Below are 15968 nucleotides of genomic sequence, written 5' to 3' on the forward strand. Positions count from 1 at the left end.
CCCCCTCCCCCACCCGCTAAGTGGGCCGATAGTCAAGTATATTTCACGGACCGCGGTTTATGGTTCCCCATCCACCCCTGTTCTATGGGCACTTTTTTTTCTAATAATCTGGATCCGTTATCAGAATTTCCATAACACGCTAGATGTAGAAGTTACATGCAACCACTATACACTTACAACCATTGAAATAAAAGACTAAGGAAGGAGCTTTATAGTAATATCATTAGCTAGGATACTATTAAGTATTAGGCTTCTCAATATGGCGGACGTTCTACATGCAGTGGCGTACATATTTATTTTTTGCAGATACATAATATAATCATTGTATATGTATTAATATAATCTGATCACTCAACAGATGCAGTTAAGCCACTCCCAATCAGTTTTGGCCACAAAAATTAGAAAAACCGTGAAATTTAAAATCGCATGTCACATTGTATGACTACGTTATATTGTTATGTTTTGAATATTGACCTTTCAACACAGCAGTGCATAGTTTCAAATAGTTTATTAAGTTCAAAAAGATTAGTTTGTTCATATAAATGAAATTAAGGGCAAGACATACAAAACGCAATGACAGGTCTGACGTTAGGGATGTCAATTCAGATACGGCAATTATAACCGGCTGGTTACTTTTCAACTCTTCGTACCCTTTCCTTCTCAAACTATTTTATTTAGGGGTGGTCCTTCTTACATAAAATAATTGTTGTTGGGCGCCGGCTAGCTTCAGTCGATGGTCCTTTTCTGGCCTCGAGGAAATAGGAAAGGATAAATGAATAAAAATCAGTAGTCTTTATTAAAACCTATTACGTTCTTTTTCTCTTAGAAAATTGCTTTTTTGCTGTAAATAACACACGTCAAAAGAAATGGGGGTTGAGACGGTACGTTCCTGTAAAACGAGGGTTAACTCATTCATTCACAAAAATTCACTGCATAGAAAGGAAAATCTGTCTTTGTTACGTTAGTCAAAAGTTAAAATATTTACTCTAAAACCGCCGAGTACAGAAAGAAACTTAATTCTTGTATCATAAATTAGTATACAATTAGATCGAAAATTAAAACAAACTGCTGTAAATGCGTGTAGAAACGCCTCCAGGCTGGAGTCATTAAAATGAAAGCAAACAGTGCTCACAAGCACGTATTTGAATGCAACCCTAGTAGGTGATTAAATCGCCTTTACAATAACAGAAATTCAAACGACAATGCACTAGTCTACGACGGGGCGAACAACAAAGACGATAAACTACAACGCGATCATGTTTACTGGTTTATAAATACCTTGAACGTCTATTGTTAATGTGCACTAGGATTCGGAGTGCAGTCTTGGTCTCGCTCCGATCGACATTGAAATCCAATGAACTCAGGACCGCCCACTGCAAGCAGCTATTCGAGTTTCGGTTCGGCCAATCACCGGCAGGCAAGTTTCAACGCGACTTTTTCGGCACCCTCCAAGTAGACTGTGCACGGACCGCGCATAGAACAGAAAATAGAACACTGTTCTTCGGAAATCTCGCAGTTCTCGCCTTCGATGTAATCGCTGGATGGAGATGTTCTCGCCCGGTTCTTTGCTTCTATTTTTTTTTAAATATCGCCTCGATTCGCTTATTACAATACTAAGCGTTTATAGTTTACGGGCGTGACTGGCACAGATGTTGCTCCGTAAAAAGACGGCGGGCAACTCTCTCCTGGTACCGGAAATTTCCGTATTTTATACTCTCGTAATGTTTATCCCGTGGCCTCATTTCTGCTTTACGCGCACAATCCACTTACGTTTATATAGACTGATCGCCCGTGAATAAAACTTTTGTTAATTTGACAGCGGTAGCGAACAGACGGATTTAAGTCGATCTAGCTCCAGATTAATTATTTACAATGACTCAGAATTTGACCTTAGCGTTAATACTCGATACCCGTATGCAGTTTTTCCCTAATTGACTTTATTTAGGTACATAGTATGAACTAAATTCTATTTACACCGCGATCATTACTTAAATCTAATTTTCTTTCTGATTCATGGCGGCCATATGAGTGTTACAGGTTTTGAAAATTCGGCCAATTAAAAATGTTCATTAAAATTTGACGGGAATTTTTCGGGAGGAGCTTAACTGCATCTGTTCGGTGAACAAATAATAGTACTGAAATTACATACATTTTACAATATTTTATTACAAACCAATGAATAAAGAATACCAGGAAGGAGCATTACTCAGGTTGTATACAAGAGAGAGTGCGACGGAAGTCGGCCATTTGCAAAAGCCACTTATGACTCATTTTTGTTGTGGTTTTTGCAGTGACATAAAATAATGGTTAGTTGTTGTGCTTGTGGTTGCTCCAAAACGAAAAAAAATAAAAGTTTGGGAATTACATTTCATGTGTAAGTATTGATACCAATATTATTTTTATATAGTACATGTAAATTTACAAATTTTTTATCGGAATGTAGTTTGAGGTTAGTTAAACAAAAGTCATAGGCCGAGTAGACACATAGGGGTTTAGATTGTTTTCGTGTAAAATTCTTTATAATTGTATCCTTCTACAACTGTAAGGTAGGTACGCCACTGGAACAGGAAACTACTGTCCGCCATTTGCAAAAACCATCGCGGTCGCACGTATATTGTTGATATTCTCCTTCCTGGTATTCTTTATTCATTGATCTAAACATACAAATCTCGTATGTTCAATTCTGAAACATATAAGTCAATACCCCTTAAGATATTGTAGTGAAGAGATCGTCAGCCACGCCACTGTTACCGAGAAATCGAACACCCCCACCCGCGGTCAGAGAGCGGTATACGTGGATGTTTTCGGTCGGACTTGCGTCTCTGTTTGACCGTGACTCCCTCAGCAACGCGCAGACGCAAGCGTTTGTTTTGTTTATACAATACTCTTTGGTTTATATTACCACGTTTCCTGCTGACTACGCGAAAATAGTTATTTGTTTCATAAGTACGAAAAATGCACGTTTTCGGGACGAGGAAGGTGTCGTCCACCAACATTCCGAGTAAAATAAAAAGTAAAAAAGGGATGCTTTGTCTTTCAAACTGGGGGACTACGAGAGCTTTCCCAATTTTTTTATACATAGTTTAACCCTAAAACAATCTTTTCCAATAATTGTCCCGATGATTCTTGCAAATCGACGGACTATAGAATTTTGTTAGTTAACTAAAAAAAAGTCCACAGTCCGTTGATTTGCAAAAATTATCGGGACAATTATTGGAAATAATGGAAAAGATTCTTTTAGGGTTAAACTATATGTACACATATAAAAATTGGGAACGCTTTTGTAGTCCCCCAGTTTGAAAGACAAAGCATTCCTTTTTTTACTTGTTTATTTAATTAATCAATTACTATGAAACCTACGGTGATCGGGTTTGTCATATTGTTTTGTTATCAAAAGAAATGACTGCATACGGATTTTCAAAAAGATCGGATGAATTTTACTTGATAATAACAAACTGTTAATTTTAGAGATTAATTTTTTACATTTTGCCATAAAAACAAAAACAGTTGAAAATGAGCCTTCCGGACCAACTGTATCTTGCAGAAAATTTTATTCCAAACAAGTCCATTTCTATTCATTCTTTCCCCCAGAGTAATAGTGAACGAGATATTCGAAGTCAACTGCGAAAGAACACATTTTCTCATTTTTTCTTGGTTTTTTGTTAATAACAATATGTTCCGGCCAGGGGGACTATGATTTTTGGATCCAGCCGATTTTTTTACATAAGATACGCTTGGTTTCGTTGAGTGAAATTACAACATCCAGCCCAAACCGTAATTTGACTGGACTATCGTCGCTTCACTCAATGGTTAAAATATCCCTTTTTGTCTTGTATAATAAATAACTATTTAAAGGTACACGCAAAAAAACGATTATGCGCTATTACCAGAGTTTGTAACTCAACAAATTCAAGTTTTTTTAAAATTGAAATACCTAGCCCTTCTGCTCTTGTATACTTATAGTTGCTGTCGAGTCGCCTTTGGAAGTTCAAGTTAAGTACGATTTCCAATGGAAACAAAAATTCCAAAGGTGGCTCGACAGCAACTCATTTTTGATCGCATAGTACAAGGTGGAAATTTTGTCTTGCAGTCGAAATCGCAACCTCAAAATAAAATGTTTGACGTGCATTTGTTAATACGGCATGGGCCATTTGTGTGTGGGTGAAAGATTGTGGGTTTATTAACGCCACGTCTGCAGGGCCGCATTTAGCCATTCAGCGCCCCTAGGCCTACAAACTAAAGAGCGCCCCCTACCTCCGCACTCTTATCGCACCCCATACACGTCCAGTTGTAAATAAATTATTCTTGATATTGTCAAAATTGTATTTGATTTGGATGGTGTATAGAATAACGAAAATATGAACTCCAAAATAGTACACAAACACAATACATTTATGATAGATAATATTCACAAATTCTGACCATTTATTAAAAACCAGAAATAATTACATCCTGGTTCATCATGTAGAAAAAACAAAGTAACAGGTACAACTGGTGCAAGCTATTGCCTCGGAGCAAAGCGCCCCGCTGGACGAGTTCAATTATTCGCTAAAAGGGGAGTATGTTTGCATATAAACCCTTGGCCGCCGGTGCCCGCAACGTAGCAGGAAGATGGTCTGCATGACCACGAGGATTGCGTTGCGCCCTATTACGCTTACGAATAAGTCAACGATTACGGACACGATAAGCGACGCTAGCAAATTGAACTTTACCTAAAGCGCATTCTTTCTTTTGTACCCCTTCCAATTTAGCGCCCCCTAACAATTTGCGCCCTAGGCCTGGGCCTAGTTGGCCTAATGGGAAATGCGGTACTGCACGTCTGTGAAGTTAGCCGGACGCCGGACCCAAATACAAACTGTTGAGTATGTTAATCGTTTGTTTCGTTATTTTCGACGTTTGTTTAGATTTGGTATACGATTTTTCAATATTCCGATTGGGTCGGACCAGCTTCACGGTAGCCAAACCCACGATAGAGAAATGGTAATATGTTAGTGTTAAACGTTTGCTTACGTTTTTCGCTATATTGGACGTTTGTTTTACCATTTGGTGTGCTATTTTTTAATATTCAGTTACAGTCTGGTCACTTCCAACATGTTACGGAATAGATAGCCAGCATCTTGTCCTGGGACACCCTGTATATGAAGTACTTATGTGCTAATTGGCGTTACCTATGCATTCATAACAGAGTATTTTGAAATAACTTATGGAAATAAGGGAAGTATAAGATCCATATAGTAGGGATTAAAGAGAGAAGCACAAAAAAGTAGGATCAATATCGATTCGATTTATACCACAAACTTAACAAAATGGTCATTTACATATTTATACCATACCAATACCTACACGGGTACAATCAGAAAGCGCAATACTTTAAGTACTTACGAGGTGCTTATCGTAAGTACATATATGACATTGGAAAACTGAAGGTCTCTATTTCTATAAGATATAGTATGCCTTCTTCATATTTAGCCAACCTTGATAATAAGGTGTTGATTAAGCTTACGTCAGGAACACCCGTACTACGTGCCTAATATATCATGTTGCCGATCTCGTGAATTCCAGCGTAAATTTGACCTCGTATATTATGCTCTTTAAAATAGGGTACCATGCTCAATACAGGAGCGTTAGGATGGAGGTATAAATTGATGTTTCATTATGAGAAAAAAAATTGTAAAGGAAAAAATTCTATACAGTTTCACGTATCACTGGGGTAGAAATAATTTTGATACCAGTACAACTTTTTTTTATGGAGGCAGTATTTTATGTCATAGTTGTTAAATGGAGTATTTTAGCTATTCAGCGATTTTTAAAATTTTGGACGAATGTGCCCAAGAACGAATTTTATATATACCTAATAATCAAGCATGCCATAAAAATAAGTGAACATGAAAAACCTTAGACCATATAGTACATGGACTGCTATTAGCCCTATGCTTTCAATACAAAATGGGTGGTCATGGATAGAGGGCACTGTAGTCGTGGGTATGTGAATCTCAGGGTAAACTAAAGTCGTGTAAACATCACCCGGATCGCGTAAAGAGTAGCTTTTATAGTAATCGCGTAGTATACGGGAAGCTTTAATTACTCTTGATTATCTTCTCTACGTCCATAAATAAGAACAGGTTTTCTTTTTTTTTGCTTATCTAGGCCATTAATTAATTGACGTTTGTTAATTTATAGGTTGACAGTCTCAAATCGTATCTAATCGGACAACTTCGGACAGAGTCATTTACCCTGAAACTCACATACCCAGGCGATGTCCTTGACCATATTTTCGTTACAATTAGCAGTCCATGTACTATATGGTCTAAGTGAAAAACCCAACATTTGTGCTATTTTACTACTTACACACACTTGAAATTAGAACTCTGTGGCCCTGCGCCATTGATTTTTCAATCAATTTCAGACATACGCTAAATCAAGTGTGCGAAATCGATAAAAAACTCTGAAATTGATTCCCAAATCAATGACTCAGGGCCATAGACTCCTGATTTCAAGTGTATGTTCTACCTATAATGCCAGCCAGCTGTGCACACAAGTTACCATGTGCACAGACGCCAGACGCACGGACCGATCGAGGGACGCCAGAAAGTCCAAAATCATGAACTTGCTTTTTGTCACTCGTTAAATGTCAATGATGATATACATCATACCACTTCGATCATTTCGATTTATTATACCGTTCCTTAATTTCTTAGTGCATATTTATGTTGGTTGTATAATTTTAATTTCGATCTCGCAAAAAATGTTATAAGCACGTCGAACAGAGACTTGCTATAACTAGACTACGCTTAACCTTTGCCTGGATTTTGGTGGTCGAGGATGTCCACTGAATGTAAGAGGAGCAAAGTGTGTCCATGCAAGGAGCTCTCCAAGGAATCCACCCCTTTGTCTATTAACAATGAAGAGGGGAGCTTATTAGGATGTGCAAATTCCCTATATAAAAGCAATTGAATAACGAGAAAAAATCTTCAAAACGTATAGAATAGAAAACCCACTACAAAAGTAAAGTTGTTTGATTTTCTTAATCTTGTCGCTTTTCGATGAGGTTTACTACAAGCTTTAGTCTTACCTATTTGAGACGTTTGCTTTTCTGTTTCCCACTTCCAGTACAACTTTATTTTTAAAAACAAATCTATTAGAAAGTTTTTGTGTTTCGAACACTTTCAACATTTATCGTTGTTTGCCATACGGGTATATCCTCCATATAACCAACAAGTACCGTTTTGATATTTTTTTTTGAGAACACTAGTGACTCAAATGTTGTAGTCAATGTTTTCACGTTTATCAATAATTAAAGGGTGTTTTAAAAAAGGTTACATTTTCAAGTTATTTTGTATACATGAGATATACCTATACATTATATGCTTAGTACCTATACATTATATGCTTAGTAAATATTGTATGTATGAGTAAAGTAATTGACTATAACACATATTTTTACATCACAGAAGATACCTAGCCAACTAAAAAAACATCTACGCTTACTTTCGCGCACCCAATAATGAAATTTGCGCATTAATTTTCTCTGACAAACTTGATTGAGCCGCAGATTTACTTTGGACATACAATAAACCTTGAATGTCTCTTTGTTCATAGGCTATTTGGGCAGCTTCTTCGAGTTTACTACAATAAATTGCGTGAAGATTTTATAAATCAACTTTAAACGACTTACTTTGCTTTTACATAGTATTTTACAATAATATCTTCACTAACTCTGGGAAGATATTTAACAGCCTCAGAAATGTTATTCTTCTCCAAGCACACATCTACAAAATGCGCATATCCAATAGGTGATTTTTTACTTTTTGAAAACTTTTCTAACTCTATCCAGTCATGTGCATCGGCGAGGCACTTAATTCTTAGCCACCAATATCTGAAATACAAATTACACAAGTTATACCAAAAAATTATAAATATGTATAACTAACTGCCCGACCCGGCTTGTGTGTATGATGTTTGTTACAGAAGAAATTAATACCTTAAAATTTGGATTAAAACTCCTTTTGCTTTTCTGAATTATATTTGCACCAAATGTCATTTGGAATGGAATACACAGTTGTAATGTTGAATATTTTGCAAGAAATGCTTCGATAGAGGGTTTTTGCCCTGAAAGTTCAGGTTCAGTGGTTCTGGTGGCGTTGTAAGTTGCAGTAATTTGACCTTTCCGTTTGCACAACATAATCCTGCCAATTCTAGTCGAAACCTCGGTCGAAACCTTAAGTGCACAAAGCACTGCAAAAGCACTGCAATGTTGACAAATTTTTGACAAAACTGTAAGAGACAGCTTGCCCTCTTAGTTTTCTCTTCACTTTCGAAGATTATGAACTTGGCTTGCAATATGCATACGCCGGTATTTTGACGTCTCACTTGTGGTATTTTCTTATAACGATAAACCTCGTCAATGAAAAGTAAAACACACGAAACCTCAGACGAAAGAACACCACGAAGAACAGAACCACATTTCTGCTTTTGTAATACAAAAGAAAGGATAGGTAATTTAATATGAATGAATCATTTACTTTTGTCGTTGAGTGAGTAATACCTATAAAGAGCGCAACTTGACCAATCTATGCAGGAACTAACTGATAAATCAAATTTATGCTGACAAATAAATGCATCATTTCTTAAAATCCATCAAGATGTTTAAGTATCTCGGTTCTCGGCGACTTCGTAAACGTAGTCGAGTCCCTGCAGTTGTAACGCAGCTTACATCCGTTTAATCAGGAGCGTTTCTATGGAGGGTCTAGGGAGGCCACCATACCCTCCAAAAAATATTCATATTAAAAAGTTGGATCTAACCTCGTGTCGGCCGAGAAATGATAAAGACATTTTGCTTGAGCCGACTGGGCGGGTTGCTCGACCAGGTCGTCCTTCTCGTTTATCGGTCGACCTCTGACGCAAGGTTGAGGCGTTGAACCCAACTTTCTGCATAAGGCTCACTATACGCTACACGATTAGACGACAATCCACAAAATGAGGCGAATTTGAATATAACAGAATTTGACCAGAAGGAATTGTTTGGAGTATAGACATCATATCATCAACTTTTTGGACGATAATTAGCAGACACTTGGATTTACATTATAAAACCTATAACTGCCGTTTTCTTGTTCCCAAAAAATACTATCTCATTGTCCCTACACCATTGAGACATTTTTAATACAACGTTTTGTTTCGGATAAATCATCACAAACTTTATTTTTTTTATGGCCCGCCAAAAAAATACACACGCACTTTTTATTACGAATGCAACGATGTATGTACCTACGTTCACACAAATAAAAACAACAGTTGGAAATTGTTGGTTTCAACAGGATGGTGCACCCGGGCACAACATCTTAATCGTGCAACCATATACCTATCTAACAATTTTTAGCGCATTTCCACAAAAAGAAAAAAAATGCGCTATTGTGGCCACTTTGTCCGTCCGTGTCCGCTCGTTCGTTGAGACGCTACTAGTTCTTTATCTTAAGAGCTATTATTCTACTTTTTTCGCTATTTGGTTCATTATGGTGTCGAGACTTGTATCCAAGGAAGGATTTTTTTCTGTGTTTATTGCTATAAAAGTTATTGTAAAAAAATCAAAAAACCGTTTTTTCGGGTTTTCTGTCATATCTTCGGACGTAATCGAAATTGTTTGGTTTTCTTTAAAACAGCATCATACGGTTGTAAACGGTAAACGATTGACGCCATCTATTAGTTATATTGCGATTTAAATGACGAAATTATAGAATTATAGAAATCTTGTCCTGATAATGAGAAACACAACAAAAAAAGAATTATTTAATTTGGTGCAGTCGTTCTGACGCGTATGCGCGTACATAAATTTCGGCGATTCATTTTTATATATATAATAGAAGAGACAGTTTTCAAGATTTTTGACGTTTCAGCCCTGTACCTATAACCTAGAATTTAAAAAAGTCTACCAAATCAACAATACTGATGTGATGCTACATGCGAATGATTTAAATTTTGATAGCCTCTCTACAGGTTGTTTTAAAACTAATGGTCAATTTTAATAACTTCAAACCTTAAAAAGCTGATTTTTCCAAATGAACATACTTTATTATTTTGCATTTTCAAATGTTGAAAAAATTGTACATGGTTCAATTATTATTATATTCCCTATACCTATCTGTTATGAGTTCAGTATTATTTTGGTTTTTTCAAAATTGTGACCGTTATGAACTTATTTTTAAGAATTATAAGAGATTTAATTGTACCGTTCTTGAAGACATTACCTGGGGAAAACTATTGGTTTCAACTTGACGGAGCACCAGCTCACTCTACCCATAATTCCTATATATATGTCTTTGACAAACATTTTTGAAGACAGGTGGATTGGGCCTCGAGGTCCGTGGTGTTGGCTCCCATATATCTCCAGATATAAATAAATTGGTTCTAGTGAAGAACTGATTTAGGATGAGAAAAGATTTTGTGGAAATGGATGCACTATAGAAATTCGAGACGCGACTATACGCACGGCGGTCATCAGAGGATCCTATAATGTATTGACAAAAACAGTGACTACGTAAAATAAAACCTCAATTGATTTTGAATTGCTGCTTTTCAGTTCTCACTAAGCATTCATTTCAGGGTTTGAGGTCTCAGCAATGAGACAGACCATTCAGAACACTGTGGTTTTTTTACTTAATCGGTTTCAGCATGAAGACAAAAACGAGTTGCAGACACATTCTAACTTCCTGATTTGTCAAAAGGATTGGAAAAAAATATTACTAAAAAAAAGTAAGTCTAGAGTCTATTTCAAAACCTAAAATATTTTTTTGGATTATTCAACCAAATCCAAGACCAAATCTAAAGGTATCATAGATTTCAGTCAACCTTTCTACCATTGTTTCTGTTGGATGAAGCAAACGTCCTCTAAGCCAATTAATATTTCATGAGTACCATTCTTGCTTCACACCAAACCCAAATCGAACCGGCGTTATGGTTCAGTGGAGAGTGTTGGAATATAAATCCGGAGGTCGGGTGTTCGAACCTGGGTTGAAGTGAATTTTTCATCTGTGGCAGAGATGGGAATTACTTTAGACTAGTTTCAAGCATTCTGCCCGCTATTCCGAATTAGGTTTTCCTGCAGTTTTCCTAATTCCTAACGTAAATACCGGAGTAGTATAGAACAACTTAAGACCTTCTGCAGAGGCACCTCTAAAAAACATTATGCGGGTCACTCTGTAATTGGGTGCAAGCCTGTTGAGGGCCCAGACCAAGAGAGGGATAATAAATACATAAATAAATAAATAAAAAAACCCTAAACATTTGATTTACCTTCGATCTGGTATTTTAAAGTTGCTTCTCATTCTCTCTGCTTCCTTGATATCTTTTAATTCTAAGAGCCTTGTACAGGTATCGTGAACAGATTTACCAACAAGATCCTCATTGATTTTATCTTTTAATGATCTTTGATATTTCAACAACCTAAGCGCTTCCTCGCATATGGAAAAGCTCACGTCATTTCTAGCTTTTTTGTAAGCTTCAACTGCTGATGTGAGCGAAGCGTCTTGAGTGTGAGTTTTCTGAAATTGTAATTAAAGTGATCGCACAACAACAACAAGCAATTACCTTTTCATCTAAGCTTTCCAAAATAAAACCTTGCGCTTGTGAATTAAAATCATCTTCTTGAATGAATATTTCATTTAAAGCTTGCGGATTATGTTGGCGGCAATATTTGATGTATAGAGATAAAGCAACCGGAAAGTTTCGAATTGTCATCTGAAAACAACAAAATCAACAAAATGAGACAATTTTCACGTCACACCTTAAAATCGGCCAATGGCATATTATCACGAAGTCTTAAAATCACCATATACACTAAATCAGTGTCTCCACTCTCGATAGCTTTAAGAAGTGCTGGCTTATTTTCGTCTAATTTCAGAAGTAATTGCACTTGCTCACTTGCTTTCGACTCATGATCTAATAACTAAACACACAATGTTATATTAGTATTAATCTGTCAACTCAGTACATCACTTACCTTAATTGCCAACTGTTTTCGACCACAATTGGCGGCCGTAGTCGCAATATCACTGTACGATATACCACTTGCATAACCAAACTTATTTGCTATTTCTCGTGCTACAGATTCCTCATCTAGTTGTGGTTGGCTGACCTGTAAAGTAAGAAATAAAGTAAAATACAAATGGACATGCTTACATTTTGGAAACTCTTGCATTTGTAACGAATAGGAATTGAACTGAAACGTTTAAAAAAGCGAAGTGAAGAAAATTGTACCAAATGCAATTTAAAAAAAAAAGATGCTCTGTTCCGCATAACATTTTTACTAGTACAAACAGTTTTGTGAACTCAAAAATATAATTAAATGAACATCTCACTACTGTACCTTATACTTAGCCCAATGAACCAAAATACGACTACTACCATCCTTGTCCGGCATTTTTAAATACTTAGCAATGCATATAGCTAGATAATATTGACGACGTGTAACCAGTCTGTCTAATAAGAATTTATGACCAGAATAAAACAATCTTTATTGATTATTAATTAAGAAAATATAAGTAGGTATTACTTTTTACGATTCGTTTTCAAAGGATACTCTGTAAACGTGATCGGAATACCAATCCTCCTATCTCGAACAGAATTTAAAACTCTCAATAGTCTACACATTCTAACATAATCCTCAGAATCGATGCTTTCGACAAAACATTTCCCAAATTGTGCTGCCTAAAGAGAATAGTGTTAAATAGATTTGTGTTGTAATGTATAACTTACCCGTATGAGCATTTTTTGAACGTCAGTATCGAATTCGTAACCGGCCGCTTCGATGCACTGTGCTACAGCTTTAGTTAATGCGTTCTTTACCAAACATATATATTCGTCCGCACGATGGCTTCTTTTCTAAAACAAAATACAAATGTTTATTTTCCATAAAACACGGTTTTATAAAATTTTTACTGCTTAATGTTTTACATAATAACAATAAAATTAAAGAACACATGTTTAATTTACACAATTATAATCATTTGTTGCATAAAGCCCGTTCTACATGCTGAAAGTTATTTCATGAAAGTCGAAAGTGAAATAACTTTCCGAAAATGTTTGAAGTGACGGAGGCGCTTTACATGCTGCAATTCTATTTCATTTCCAAGTGAAATTTTGTTAATATCAACCTCAAAAAAATATCGCTGTTTGATATAATATTTGTAACCACTGGAAATATGGCTTTTATTAGCTTAAAGAAATCAACTGGACAATTCAATGAACTTTGACAATAACGACAAATGACTATCAGATGATAACTAGATAAAATATCATATCATTCTTCCCCTGTAGAATTTTCTTCTCCTGTAGAATTTTCAATTCCACTTTCTACAACAAAGTTTTGAAAACGCGATGGTGGCCTTCTAGTTCGAGTAGACCTTCTAAGCTCTTGTTCCGTTCGAAGATCCATCAGAAGTTTGTAATTCTTGTGAGGCCTCCGTCTCTGAAGTTTCAAGACTAATGTCATCTTCACCCTCGTCAACGTTGTTTGGGAAAGGCGCTAAATGACGATTTGTTACGGTTGACATTTCTCCATTGGCTCTTCTAATTAAAGAGTAGTAAGGATTACTCTCGATAAGTTCAGCTTCTTCTACTAATGGATCGGTCTTTGAGTGACGAACATTTTTTTTTACTAGAACAGGTCCAGGCGTTGAAAGCCATGATGGTAGCGAATCCCCGTTTGGTGATCTTCGAGGGTACGTGAATAGTTTTTCATGTGGCGAAGCATTAATCGATGTACAAAGAAGTGATCGGATACAATGAAGGGCATCTTTAAGTACTTCCTCCCAGTTTCCAATTGATAAACTCTTGGAACGTAGACTGAGCTGAATAGTACGCCAAAGTGTTCCGTTCAAACGTTCCACTTGACCATTACCCTGTGGATTGTATGGGGTCGTTCTTGAGGATGCAATGTTTGAGTTTTTTAGGAAATTTTTAAATTCTTCAGACATGAATGAGGTTCCTCTGTCGCTGTGTATGTAAAGTGTATATTAAGGCGTTCGAATGGAGACGTAGCCTTAATTAGTTGACCTTTTGCTTTCAAAAATCTTGGCTTAATTTCAGCGCACGTTGGACACAATGCAATCATCTCTTTTACATCATTTGCTGTATACGGTAGGTTTTTAGAGCGTATCCAATGGAACATTCTACTTACTCCAGGATGGCAAAGCGCATTATGAAGCTGTTTTAATTTGTCGGTGTTCATGTACGCACAAACTCGTGACAGAGCATCTGCTGTTGTGTTTTCCGAACCTGGTCTATATATAATGTCATATTTGTAGCAGGATAGCTCTAATCTCCAGCGCATTATCTTCTCATTTTTAATCTTGCTATTGTGATTTTGATTCAACATGTACGTTACTGATTTTTGATCCGTAATTAAAAGAAAGTGTTTCCCAATCAGAAAATGTCTCCATTTCTTAAGACTTTCAACAATTGCACAAGCTTCCTTCTCTATTGATGAATGTCGACATTCTGGATTGGAAAGCGTTCGAGAGAAGAAAGCGACTGGACGACCCTTTTGCGTAAGCGTAGCGGCTATAGCAAAATCCGAGGCGTCAGTTTCAACAGTGAAAGTTTCATCATCATCTATTGCTTTCTTTATGTCTGATTTAATCTCTTGGAAGCATTTTAGAGCATCAGGTGTTAAAGGAAAACTTGAAACACAAGTTAAAGGTTTTATCTTCTCCGAAAATCTTTCAACCCATTTTGCATAGTGGGCGAACATTCCCAAAGCGCGTTTGAGTTCTGAGTTTTTAATGGGAGCTGGAAGTTCTAAAAGGGGTTTCAATCTCTCAGCGTCTGGTTTGATTGTGTTATTTTCGACAGTATAGCCAAGTAGATCGATTTTTGTTTTCTTAAAAACACATTTTCTTTCATTTAGTGTTAAGTTATATTTTCTCGCCGCATCCATAAACTTTTTTAGATTACGTTCATGTTCTAACTCATCTTTACCACATACTGTCACGTCATCTAAGTATACAACTGTACCTTCTAGTTTCTCTCTGGTTATGATGAAGTCTAGAGTCCTTTGAAACGCTGCTACACCATTGGTAACACCGAATGGAATTCTTGTAAACTGGTAAAGTTGTCCGCAGGCTTCAAAAGCAGTGTAGACTTTCTCTTTATCTAAAATGGGCATTTGATGATATGCGCTTTTTAAGTCGATCTGACTGAAGATTTTGTATTTCGATACTTTTAAGACGACCGTTTCCATGTTTGGTAATGGGAATGCATCCAATTCTGTAAACTTGTTAATAGTCATAGAGTAGTCTATTACTAGACGTTTTCGATGAGCGCCACCTCCCGCTACTAGGACTTGTGCTCTCCAGGGAGAAATGCTTGGTTCTATTACACCGTCTTCCAGTAATTTTGATATTTCTTGCTTGATAAATTCTTCGTCTTGTATACTGTATCGACGACTCCTTACGGCGATAGGTCTGATGTTAGGTGACAAATTAGTAAAAATAGATGCTGGTGGCACCGAGGACTGCATTACGTTGCAGATGCGTAATGGTTCATGGGGACCTCCCAATTCAAATTCAATTTTAGAATGTTCTTTTAGTAGGTCGTGTCCAACGATCACGTCCGCGCAGAGATTATCGACGATAAGAAGTGGTATTTGCCTGTAGTTGTGTTTATTCATGGTGATATTGGCAAAGCAAATACCTTCGACAACCGATACTTGATTCAGCGAGGCTAAGTTGACAGACTGTGTACATGGTTTTTGACGTAATTTCATTAGGCGCGCGATCTTGCTGTTTATAAAACTGACAGAACTGCCAGTGTCAACAAGAGCATCAGCTTTATAACCATTCACCGTGATTAGAATAGTTGCACCTTTCAAGCTTGACGGTGAAGCGGCAGATATTGTACTACAGTGAGATGAGCCGTCATCGATAAGACTGTTGACTGTGTTTTTGAACGAAGCCGAGTTGCTGGTAGCGTTT

At 36.8% G+C, this 15968-nt stretch overlaps 1 protein-coding gene across 1 annotated transcript; it reads right to left on the bottom strand.

Annotated features, from left to right (window-relative positions):
- Positions 1–7331: 7331 nt before the first annotated feature.
- On the bottom strand, positions 7332–15664 carry LOC116164067. Its single transcript, XM_031478195.1, has 10 exons — positions 14174–15664; positions 12751–12876; positions 12575–12702; positions 12362–12506; positions 11996–12130; positions 11780–11941; positions 11584–11733; positions 11290–11537; positions 7676–7876; positions 7332–7626 (listed from the first exon to the last, which is right to left on the bottom strand). The coding sequence occupies exons 1-10, from the start codon at positions 15662–15664 to the stop codon at positions 7485–7487; spliced, it is 2928 nt and encodes a 975-aa protein (XP_031334055.1). The 3' UTR covers positions 7332–7484.
- Between the last annotated feature and the right edge of the window lie 304 nt (positions 15665–15968).

This window comes from Photinus pyralis, unplaced genomic scaffold (genome assembly GCF_008802855.1).
Source record: "Photinus pyralis isolate 1611_PpyrPB1 unplaced genomic scaffold, Ppyr1.3 Ppyr1.4_LG2, whole genome shotgun sequence".
NCBI classification, from domain to species: Eukaryota; Metazoa; Arthropoda; class Insecta; order Coleoptera; family Lampyridae; genus Photinus; species Photinus pyralis.

Coding starts and splice junctions, on each gene's coding strand:
- LOC116164067 (XM_031478195.1), bottom strand. CDS start 15,664: ATGAATAAACACAACTACAGGCAAATACCACTTCTTATCGTCGATAAT. Junction 12,877..14,173: donor ATGCGCTTTGCCATCCTGGA/GTAAGTAGAATG, acceptor ATTTTGTTTTAG/AAAAGAAGCCATCGTGCGGA. Junction 11,538..11,583: donor TGGAAAGCTTAGATGAAAAG/GTAATTGCTTGT, acceptor TTACAATTTCAG/AAAACTCACACTCAAGACGC.